The sequence below is a fragment of the Panthera uncia genome, unplaced genomic scaffold (genome assembly GCF_023721935.1).
Source record: "Panthera uncia isolate 11264 unplaced genomic scaffold, Puncia_PCG_1.0 HiC_scaffold_1573, whole genome shotgun sequence".
Lineage (NCBI taxonomy): Eukaryota > Metazoa > Chordata > Mammalia > Carnivora > Felidae > Panthera > Panthera uncia.
In genome coordinates, this window is record NW_026058221.1 from 16741 (window position 1) to 28698 (window position 11958).

The window sequence follows — 11958 nt, forward strand, 5'->3', positions numbered from 1 at the left end:
TGGCATGAGCCAAGGGGAATTAAAGCCCGGGGCATGACAGGAGAGGTGGTGATGTTCAGCGGGGGTCCAGGTCTGGAAGAGCAGAGTTCAGCTACTGGGTGACCTTGGGCAAGCTACTTAACCTTTTGATGCTGTTTCCTCAACTGTAATACGGTGATGGCCACACCCACGGGAGCAAATGAGATCCCAAAACCTCTGACCCAGCAAACCCACCTGAGAATCTCATGCTCACGTACGCCAGGAGACCTGGGCGAGAATGCCCATGGCAGTGTTATTGATAAGAGCACCCAGGTGGGAACACAAATTTTTGTCAACAGTAGAATGGATAAATCAGTTGTGGGATATTCATGCAGTAAGAAAAATGGACAAATTACAGACACATGCAACACACAAATGATGCTCACAGAGCAGTACATGCAAGGGCAGAAATGATATGATTCTGTGCATATAGTTCTAAGTGAGAGACCAGACCCCGCTGTATTGCTTACGATGACATACATAAGGGCAGTAAAGCTATGAAAAGAACATGAAAAACGTGCCCAACTTAAAAGTCAGGGCGGTGGTTACTCTCTAAGAGGGAGGCAAGTGGGTATGATCAGGACCGGCTGGGCTGGGGGCTTCTGTTCTGGACTGCTGTGGTTTGGTAGGTGGTGGCTCGCCCGCATTTGCTTTATAATGTCTTTATTGACAAAACAGTGTAAACGTGTTTTATGCACTCTTCTGTATGTGTGATTGCCTCAAAATCTAAGAATAATTCAAGTGCCTGGTGACGGGACTGGAGCTGGACGAAGGCTGGCTTCCCTTGGCCCTCCCCTCGTGCCCCAGCCAGCTCACGTTCTGCGCTTGGGGGACAGAGAGCAGAAGCGAGAAGTTGCTGGCCAAGCCGTCCCCACCTGTGCCTCTCCTGCCGCACTGCTCCAGACACAAATGCCCCAGAAAGACACTGCCCGAGGGTTTGTTTTGTTTTTTTTAAACCGCTTTATTCAGGTTGGCTGGTTAGTCACGGATTGGATCATGTGTACAGGGTTACCCACACACACCCCCCGGGCAGAGCCCTCGGCCTCTCCCATATCCCAACTCCCGTCACTAAGGGGTGGCCAGAGGTTTGAGCCAGTTCCCAGGGGGTGTTGGGCCCAATAGAAATATTTACAAATCACCAGGGGGCGGGTGTCCCCCCTGATTAGGAATTGTGAGGAGGTTGGTACTGGGGGGCTTTGGGCTCCCAACAGCCCCAGGCCCTTGAGTGGGCATGGCATGGGCCCCAGAAGGGGGCTGGGACGTTGGGAGCTGGCAGAGGGGGGCTCCTGGGAGAGCCTCGAAGACCCTCGAAGGGGTCCTGCTGGTGCAAAACTCTGCATTGGGCCACTGGGTCAGAGGGGAAAAGGCCCTCCTTCGGACTCGCCACGTAAACGGGCAGATTCCTGGTCCCCCCACCTCTGCGGAAGGTGGGACAGGGAGCTGTTTCTTAGGTATAAGGAAGCTGGACAGGAAGGACCCACCAGGAGGCAGTGAGGTGTCTCCCTCTCCTCCCAGGGCCCGAGTGACCCTGTTTACAGGACATGGGCTCAGAACAAGGCTCTCCTGGGGGCTCTGTCGCCAGGGGAGAGGCCCTAGTTCTGCTCAGAAGATTCAAGTCCAAGTTCAGGGAGGGGTCACTGTCCACACCCCCAGGTTCAGGCGGGGGATGATGGGGAAGGAGGGAGAATAAGGCTGGGAGGCCCTGGCTTGGGACAGGATGGGGAACAAGCAAGCAAAGCAAAACACTGGACTCCACTGAAGCTGGTGACAGAGAGGCAGCCTGGCCCTGGCATGGTGCCCACCCCGGCGTTCGGGGCGGTCGTCCCCTTAGTGCCTGGGGCCACCTTCTCTGAGCCAGGTCACCGCAGGGGTCTGAAAAGGGAGGGTCGGGCAGGGCTTACATGCTGAGCAAGGGAGTGGTGGGCAGAGGGCCGACGTGGTGGCCACAGGCAGTCTTGGGGATGGGGAGGCGGCTGGACCCAGGCGGTCCCGTCCCCCGGGGTCCAGCGGCTCCTCATGCACTCTGTACAGCTGTAGGGGCGCGGGGTGGGTGGGCGGCCAGGTGGGCATCAGTCTAGAGGCTGCAGGCCTCCTCATCCAACGAACGCTTCCGCAGCTCCTTGCCCGGCTTTGGGGGGGGTGGGGCGGGCGCAGCGGGTGGGGCTTCGGGCAGGTGCAGGACCGAGTTCTCTCCCGGCTGCACCCGAAGGTAGGCCTTGACCTTGTGGTGCCGGGCCTTGCCGTCGCTGAAGTCGATGACACGGCACTCATAGGTGCCTTCGTCCGTGGGCTTCACCCTTGACAGACGCAGTTTGTGGGAGATGTTGCTGCCTACCACCTTGACCACCTGGGGAAGGGGACAGAGAGACCATGACCTGGCCATCAGGTGGGAGCTGGGAAGACGGGGAGCGCTGGAACCAGGAGCACGCTTGTAGCATGGGGCCCCAGAGACACTCCCACAAGGGCAGTGGGAGGCTTGCAGGAGAATGAGTTAAATAGCAAAAAAGTAGAAACGACTTCAGCGTCCATCAACAGAACAAATAAGTAGGCGGTAGTCAGTTGATGTGATGGAATACCGCACAGCAGTTAAAAAGCCTGAGCTAGAGTTGGGCTCAGGGACCTTCAGGGAGGGAGAGCTCATTGCCGAGCCCCTCAGGGCCACGTCATGTCTGTAAATAAACGCATAAAAACACTCCATCCTGGCTTTGGAGACAACGTGTGTGCAAGTGTGAAAGCAGACGGGAGGGGATGCAGTGGTCGTCTCTGGGCTGGAGCCCAGGGGAGGTCCGTGAACCTGGGATAGACTGCAAAGTGAAGTCTTCGCCTAGTGTGAAATGTTCTACTTCTTTAAAAAAAAAGGCAGGGCGGGGCGGGGGGCGGGGGTCGCCTGGGTGGCTCAGTCAGTTAAGTCAGTTCGGCTCAGGTCATGATCGCACGGTTCACGAGTTGAGCCCCGCGTCAGGCTCTGTGCGGACAGCCTGGAGCCTGGAGCCTTCTTCAGATTCTGTCTCCCTCTTTCTCTGCCCTTTCCCCACTAGTACTCTCTCTCTCTAAAAAATAAATAAAACATTAAAAAAAAAAAAAAGGTTGCTGATCACAAATATATCAGGATACTAACTTCACTCCAGTTGTGGGGAGCAAGAATATCTGTAATATTTGCCTTTGTACTTTGGCTCCGTGCTTATTTGATTGGGTTTAAATTTAAAAAAAAAATTTTTTTTAATGTTTAATTGTTTTTGAGACAGAGACAGAGCATGAACGGGGAAGGGTCAGAGAGAGAGGGAGACACAGAATCTAAAACAGGCTCCAGGCTCTGAGCTGTCAGCACAGAGCCCGACACGGGGCTCGAACTCACGGACCGTGAGATCATGACCTGAGCTGAAGTCGGATGCTTAACCAACTGAGCCACCCAGGTGCCCCTAAATTTTTTTTTAATGTTTATTTATTTTTGAGAGAGACAGAGTGCGAGTGGGGCAGGGGCAAAGAGAGAGAGACACAGAATCCAAAGCAGGTTCCAGGCTCTGGGCTGTCAGCACAGAGCCTGACGTGGGGTTCGAACCCATGGACCATGAGATCATGACCTGAGCTGACGTCGGACGCTTAACCGACTGAGCCACCCAGGCTCCCTGGGTTTAACATTTTTTATTTTAAAATTGAAATATGGGGCACCTGGGTGGCTCAGTCGGTTAAGCGTCCCGCGTCAGCTCAGGTCATGATCTCATGGTCCGTGGGTTCGAGCCCCGTGTCGGGCTCTGTGCTGACAGCCCAGAGCCTGGAACCTGCTTTGGATTCTGCGCCTCCTTCTCTGTCTGCCTCTCCCCATCTCATGCTCTCTTTGTCTCCCAGAAATGAATAAATGTGGGGCACCTGGGTGGCTCAGTTGGTTGAACATCCGACTTTGGCTCAGGTCATGCTCTCCCAGTTCAGGAGTTCAAGCCCCACATCTGAGCTTTCAGCTCAGAGCCTAGAGCCTGCTTCGGATTCTCTGTCTCCCTCTCTCTCTCTTCCCCTCTCCCACTCGTGCTCTGTCTCTCTCTCTCTCTCTCTCAAAATTAAATAAGCATTAAAAAAATTAAAAAAGAAATGAGTAAATGTTAAAAAATAATAATAAAATAAAATAAAATTGAAATATAACTTGTATGCGGTAAAGTGCATACAGTTTGATGAAATTGAATTCATGTATGCCTGTGTGGCCACCACCCAGAGCGAGGCATGGGACACTTATAACCCTCTAGGGCACACCCTTGCGGTCCTTCCTCATCAATACTCACCCCCACCTACTCTGACTTTTGTCACTATTGATTAGTTTTGTCTGTCCTTGAACTCTTTTCGTGTGTGGCTTCTTCCACACAAGAAGGTATCAGTGAGACTGCTTCATGTTGTTGCAAGACTCAGTTTGTCCTTTTGCATCGCTGAGTAGTATTCCATCACAGGACCACACCACGATTGGTTTATCCAGCCACCAGTTGATGGACAGGTGGGGAGTTTCCAAGATTAGAGCTCTTATGAATAAACCCGCGGCGAATATAGAGCTACTAAGAATTTTTGCCAACGAGAAGAGAAAAGGTTGTCACTGGGGAAGCTGGGTGAAAGGCAAGCGGACTCTATGATCTATTACTGCCATTTTCCGTGAATCCACAGTTCACCATAAGAAGTTAAAAAGGGTAGGGGGAGCTGGGCCTGGAGAGGACAGGTGGGAGGGGCTCCCATCCTTCCCGGGCCCCTTCTTACTTGGCTGCCCTGCTCCGTGCAGCCCCCACCCTGTCTAGACAGAACGGGGGAGAGCGGTCCCCGGCCCCTTCTCGCTGACCTCACCACCTGCTGGCATCACTACAGGCTCGCCAGGCCAGGCGGGAGCTGAGCGGGCTTCAGACCTGCGGCCCCAGCCCTGAGCCCTAGTGGTCCCTCTCCCCTGGGGTGGGGGCCCGGGGTGGGGGGGCACGGAAAACCAGCTGTCATGTTCTTGCCAAGCCCCAGCTCGTGGAGCGGGGAGGCCCCCGCCAGCCGCCCTTGCAGTGAGGAGGCCGGGACGCAAAAGAGGGCCCTCTCCGCAGGGGCGCGTTCACTGCAGACGTGCCTGGGCCTGTGCTGGGCACACGCACGTGTGGCTTACACTCATCCCACTGACCTGCTCGGGCCCCTGGGCCCCCTTCGTCTCCTCCAAATGCCAAGCTGTCTGACATCACGGCCTTTGCACATGCTGGTCTCTCTGCCTGGATGCTGTTCCCCCACCTCTCTTCACCTGCTTGACCCCAGTTCATTTTCAACAGCACCTCCTCCAAGACGCCCTCGATCACAACCCCCCGTTTATTTCCTTCACAGCAGTTATTACAGTTTGAGAACCATTTATTTGTTGACTTGATTTTGGTTTCTTTCCCTGGCCAAACTAAAAACACCATGAAGACAGGGATGATACTTATTTTGTTCATCTTAGTGACCATCCAGGGCCTTGTCCTCTGTAAGCAACAACCAACATTTGTTGAATGAGTGGACTCACGCTAGGTCCTTCTTTCTTCAAGGGAAGTGGTACCCAGATATCATGCTTTCTAATTTGAGGTCACTTTACCCATGACTATACCCCCCTTACAGATGGTGAAATGAAGGCTCAGAAAAGAAAAGGGGCTTCCTGTGGGCACTGAGTCAGCGAAGGGCAGAGCTGGGAACTAAACCCAGGCCTGACTCCATGCATGCATGCTACCCCTCCAAATGGTGTGACAGGCCCATCAGGGGTCACCCAGCACCGGCAGGGCCACAGGGGCGCTTCCCAGGCTCCAGGAGGGAAGAGGAGGGGTGGTTGGGTGGACAGCCAAGGAGCCTGGCCCGTCTTCTCTGGTTCTGAGCCTTCCGGCTGGCTGGCCGTCACCCCCACAAAGCAGGAAAACATGGGCTTCTGGTAGAGTGGGAGGCACGAGATGGGCCACAGGCAGGACTCCCAGTAGCGAGACGGTGAGGCTCTTGGTGTGGGGCTGAGGGAGGACCAGCCTCCCCTGCCCAGCTCCAGGCTGGGCCCAGCTGGAGGCCACCGGCCCTGCTGATTCCATCACCTCTGACCAAGGGCACAGGGAGGCCCCGTGGCCCCGCCACGCTCTCAGGCGAGTTAGGAGATGCTGTTGCAAATGCGCAGCGGGGAGCGAATTACCTCAACATCTGTTTCCCTCACGGATATTAATTATCCTTCATTTGTCAACCCTACAAGGCGCTAATGGAGTAATAATGCGAAGCACTGGGAGCGGCCGCTCCTAGGGAGGGAGCACCAGCCGCAGCCCACCCCCCCCCCCCCCCGACGCGAGGCGAGGCCCGGGCCCCCCCCCCCCCCGCGCAGTCCGCTCTGCGCCCCCCCCCCCCCAACCCTGTCGCCCCTTCTGCCAGCAGAACAGAGGCCTCTCAGAGAGGAGGAGGGAGTCCGGGAGCACTGCCAGGGTGCTGGGAGGCCGGGTCTGACCCCAACAAGCCACCAGCACCCAGGCTCTTGGGATGGATTCGTCGTGCCTTTGGTGGACATTTGGCAAGAACGCACTCTGAGCTGGGTGCTGGGGTCACAGCTGGGAAGCAGCCAGACCCCAGCAGTGCTGCACGGGCTCACCGAGAGCCCAGACCCCACACCGAACCCCGCACCTCAGGAAGAGTGCCACATGAGACACGGCTCTCTCCGGCCCTGGTGTCTACCCTTTTAAGCACCGTCTGGAGAAGGCAAATAATAAAAACCATAACAGCAGTTAAGAGTAGGGCTCGCAGCCAGTGTTTACAGAGCACTTGATCACTAGGAGGCGATGTGCTGAAAGCTTCATGCATCATTTTTGAGCCTCGCGATAACCCCGTGATGTAGGCCCTGCCAGGATACCCATTGCATGGGTCAGGAAACTGAGGCTCAGAGAGGTCAGGTGATTTGCCCAAGGCCATCCAGCTGGTGACAGAGACCAGGCCTTAACCACATCTCTGGTGAGCCTCCCGTGACCAGTAAACCACAGGTCTACCTTTTCACCCTTTCCTACCTCCTTCCCTAGGTCCCCAGCCTTCCTTGTCTTGAGGGAGCCCGGCCCATCCTCAGAGGCATATCTTATGGGAGGGGGGTCCACCATCCTGCTCCAGCTTCTTGGGGGCGGAGGAAGCAGCCTGTTGGATTTCCTCATTCACAAACTGGGCAGAAAACCCTATGGCTCAGCCCTCCAGCGACACTGGAGAGGCCAGGAGGAGAGGAGACCCCCGCACGGCAGCCTGGCTGTAAATCATAATCACCTCAGCACAAGCATCGACAGGCCTTAGCAGTGCAATTAAGCACCTAATTATGCTGAAAGAGACAAGGCGAGTCCATGCCATGACCAGGCTCAGCCTCCTCCCTGCTCACCCATGGCCCGGGCCTTTCTGGGCCTGGCAGGGACACCCCTGGGCCCTCAGGGCTGGGATCTTTCTCCAGAGCCACACCAGGAAGAACGAAAGGTGCTGATATATGTCCATGGTGCCAGACCTCTCCTACCTGCAGCCTCATGGCTGAGCCTGAGAGTGACAGGGTGGCCCCGGGAAGGTGCCGGGGTGGGGATGGGGCATCAGATGGTCCCTACCCCACGCCAGGGCCTGCCCTGAGCTCTGCCACTCCCGTGCCGCTTTCGTCAGCCCCTTGGCTTGTTCAGAATCCATCCCGGTCTCTCCGAATCTCGACCCCAGAGGGCCTCACCTGCTCCAGCCAGGCCCTCCCACGTCATCACTGCCTTTGCTCCTTCTGCACTCTGGCACAGTCAATCCCAGAATCCCACCGATCTTTGCTCTGAACATCACTGGGCCCCTCCCCTTCTCTCCAGAGTCCAGCCCCCTTGCACTGGCCAGGGTCCCAGCTTCTCTCATCTGGTCATCATCCCAGCCTCCTCCCAGGTCTCCCCAAAGCCACTGTGGCCCCTCCTAATCTGTTCTCCATGACAGCCAGACAGATCTTTACACAATGTCCCCAACTCAGGGCCCTTCCATCCATGGCTCCTGGCAGTACTTGCCCAGGCCCCTTGGGGTCTCATCCCCACCTGCCCCTCGGCCACACCAGCCTCCTGCACTCCTCAAACCTACACACCCAGCCAAGATCCCCGCTCCTAGTCATCAACACCTCTATACTTCAGTGCTTACTTCAAATAGCACCCCCTCCAGGAAGCCCTCCAGAACCTCCAGACTAGGCCAAGTCCTCTGTTACTGGCTCAGACCCCTCCCAGGCAGCTGTCCTCATTTTGATGGTCACAGTTGTAATTTTATTTTTCTCACGTGTGATGATTGGATTACCATCCATCTCCCACACTGGCCTGGGAGCACCCGAGGACAGGGATCGGGTGTGTGTGACCGTGCATCTTCGAGGCCCCCACCGCTCTACGGATGTTTCAGGCATTCCTGAGATGAATGGAGTGATTCTGGCTCCACGTGAATCTGGCCTCCCTGGAGAACCTCAGGACTTAATGCCCTTATGTATATTGTGGATCACTGCAGGAATTTAAGATAGAAACGTCTAGAGCAGAAAATAAAAATCGCAGTCAACCACGAGCCACCACTTGGCCTGTTAATTCTTTGGGAAGGAGGCAGACGTCGTGCACTGCTCCAGCTGTTCCAGCCCTCCACCGGAAACACCCAGTGTCCACATGTGCACCACACCTGTGGAGCAGCTGGGTGGCTTTCGCAGGGGCTTGGCCCACCCGGCCGCTTGGTCTGACAAAGGCCAGTGTCTTTCAACGCTTCATGGAGATTTCATGGAGACCCCAGAGACAGGCTGCAGTGGCTTCCTGAGGCCTCTTCAGGACTGTCCCCTTTGAGTTAGGTCAAAAGAAAAACTTGCAGAACTTGAAAACCACCAATAAGAACAAGAATTTGCCTGAGCCACAGAAATGAGGCCCTGAAGGTAAAATCCCCAGCATATGCAAGCTACCAAGGGAGATGTGTTTAGGCCAGGGGTCCTTCCCCAGGTCCCAAGTGAAATGAGATCATTGATGGGAAGCAAAGCGCTCATCATGGTTCCTGGCATATGGCAGGCACTCTCTAAATGTTAGCTGCTTTATTATTATTACTGTTGTCTCACAGAGGCCTGTCCTCCTACATAACTGGCCTCCCTACAAGATTCTGAGCTCTTTCGTCACCTCACCTGTCTCCTGCACAGGAGCTGGGCCCCCTTTCATGCTCCAGCCACCACCCCCCCCCCCACATGCTGGGAATAGGGGTCTTATGACCACAAATTCATGGGCAGTTTTCAATCTAGTAAACCACACTCATTCACACAGCCAATCTCTAGGACTTCATACTATACAAAGTGTTAGGGCTCAGGGATGCCAGGTGCGGGCCCCACTGCGTCCTCAGCACAGTCGATCCTGAACCTTCCCGGGGTTACCATGGCAGCCCCAACAGGTCACCGAGCCCTCCGGCACCAGGCCCTTGGAAGCTGATGCCACTTCCTGCCCCAGAGCCTGAGACCCCACGGTGCCCACGCTGCCCAGCCAGCACGTGATGCTATTTAGCTCCCACAGTGTTTTTCAAATTAGGTCCCAAAAGTTAAAAATCAGGAGCTGCCCCGGTTGGTTGAGCATCTGACTTCGGCTCAGGTCATGACCTCCCAGTTTGTGAGTTCGAGCCCCGCGTCGGGCTCCGTGCTGACAGCTCGGAGCCTGGAGCCTGCTTCGGATTCTGTGTCTCCCTCTCTCTCTCTGCCCCTCTCCAGCTTGTGTTCTCTCTCTCTTTCTCTCAAAAATAAATAAACTTTAAAAAAAAAATAAAAACCAATTAACTTTTTAAAAAATCAGGAGCTGCCCATCACAATCAGGACTTTTAGAAGGCACAGGGCTACCGGGCCAAGTTCCTGCCTGGCTCATTTGGCTGGTCCAGATACAGGGCCTGGGTTCTAGGCCCCGTGGCCCCACAGGAACCACTCTGTGCCTTCATGTCACCTGTACATGTACAGGTACAGGTACAGACAGGGATGCACATCATACTGGCCTGTCCGTGCACCAAAATCTGTGTCTGGGTTTATACCACCGTTGGCCTGGGTGTGTGTTTGTATATACCATTCAGTTATTTATTGGGCACCTACTATGTACCAGGCACTGTACTAGGCTCTGGGAATGTAACAAGTTCATCAGGCAGGCACAGTCCCAGCCCCAGGTGTTGGGGGGACAGCTATGAAACAAATACACACATGGGTGATTGCAGATGGAAATGTGGCCAGCAGGGAAAAGGGGTGCCAGCTGAGCCACAGGGTCAAGGGAGGCATCCTGAGCTGAGCTCTGAAGGAAGAGAGAGGAGTTTTCTGGGCAGAGGAACCGGCCCATGCAAAAGCCAGGAGGTGGGAAGAAACGAGAAGGCAGAAAAGCAACCAGAGTTGGGAGGGGAAGGGGAGCCAGGTCAAGCAAGATGAGACAGCACAGAGGGTGAGAAGAGTGAGTCGAGCGGAGCCTTGAAGGCCATGGAGACAAGTCTGAGCCTTCTGGACTGCGGGAAACTAGGATGTGCATCTGTTCACAGGTGTAGGCTAACTCCGTGCCTGTGTATTTAGGAACTGTCGTGTGTGAGACGCTGTCTGTACAAGGAGGTAGTCTCTGCCTCTCTGTGAGGTTCCTAACCAGACCCCCGGAGCCCCAGCTGGAACAGGAATCACAGGGGCTGGGGGTGGGGAGTGATTGCACAATCACGCTGAGCACATTTATTTTATTTAACTAATTAGCAGCTTCGCATTCCCCTCACGTGGGGCCTAGCAGCTACGAATTCTAATCCTCTAAGTCAATTAGATTATTCTTCCCTTTGCCTGAGACACTCCTTAAACCCCAAACAAAATCACAGCAGAAAGAGTTGCAGGTGTAGTAACATATACACAGGTCTCCACCTGCCCAGGCTTCACTGGTGGGTGTCTGGGTAAGAAATGGGGCATTGCCTGTGGAGAGGGTGGGGGGCACGGGTGGAGGGGGGAGCTAGAGCTGTCCTAACTTGGAAGCGGCTTGAATTTCCAGACCCCAGCTGTGAAGGGCCCTGGGCAGACCGTGCAAATGTTGCTTTAAAGGCCCTTGTTCTCTCACATGCCCACCTCTTGTCAGAGTGGCTGCGGGACCCTCCTCCCTGGCCTCCCTGCCTCTGTTCTGCCATCTTCAATGTCCAGCATGGCACCCCCCATGCCTGCTGGTGCCCACTCTTTACACTGTGACTTCTGCTGTGGGACAAGGCTCCTCAGCACATCTGTGTCTCATTGACCTTGGGATACAGAGCTCCCCCACAAACTCTTGAAAAGTGGTGTTAGAATCAATAGAAAAGAGTGAATTTGGAGGTCACTCCCCCCCCCCCCGCCCACATACACACTATACCCTTGTGGGCACCTACATTTCTAATGTTTCTAGTGGATTTACTAGTCTCCTGCCAGGCTGACCTGATGCCCCATGTACCAATCCAGCCGGGCCCCATGGTCACACATGTCCCTAGGCCTGTCCCCATCCTCAGCATGCTTTTCTCTTTCCCTTCCTTTCTCAATCCTGTGTGCCTCTTCCAGGCCTGGCTGGGGATGTCCCTTCTCCACAAAAACTGTCACTCCCTGAGGCCCCTGGGTCCCCAGATGAGGCCCCAGCAGAGTCTGGAGACAAGGAGTTCAAGCCCCGAAGACAGGCAGCTCAACCACGTCATGACCACCAGCAAATCTTTGACCCCGCTAAGCCTCAGTTATCCTACCTGGAAAATGGGCAAATGCTCGGCCATTCCCTACGGAGTTGTAGCACTGATAAAATGAGTCCATGCATAAGAAGGCACGGCCACGGGGCGCCTGGGTGGCTCAGTCGGTTGAGCGTCCGACTTCGGCTCATGTCACGATCTCGCGGTCCGTGAGTTCGAGCCCCGCGTCGGGCTCTGGGCTGACAGCTCAGAGCCTGGAGCCTGTTTCACATTCTGTGTCTCCCTCTCTCTGACCCTCCCCCGTTCATGCTCTGTCTCTCTCTGTCTCAAAAATAA

General features: G+C 55.2%; 1 protein-coding gene across 1 annotated transcript in view; it reads right to left on the reverse strand.

The window, feature by feature from the left end:
• Nucleotides 1–960: 960 nt before the first annotated feature.
• Nucleotides 961–11958, reverse strand: part of LOC125917191 (V-set and transmembrane domain-containing protein 2-like protein) — a 13989-nt gene continuing 2991 nt past the window's right edge. The window contains exon 3 of the mRNA XM_049623451.1: nucleotides 961–2365. Coding sequence (XP_049479408.1) covers nucleotides 2093–2365 — 273 coding nt within the window. The 3' untranslated portion in view covers nucleotides 961–2092. The remainder of the gene's footprint in view (nucleotides 2366–11958) is intronic.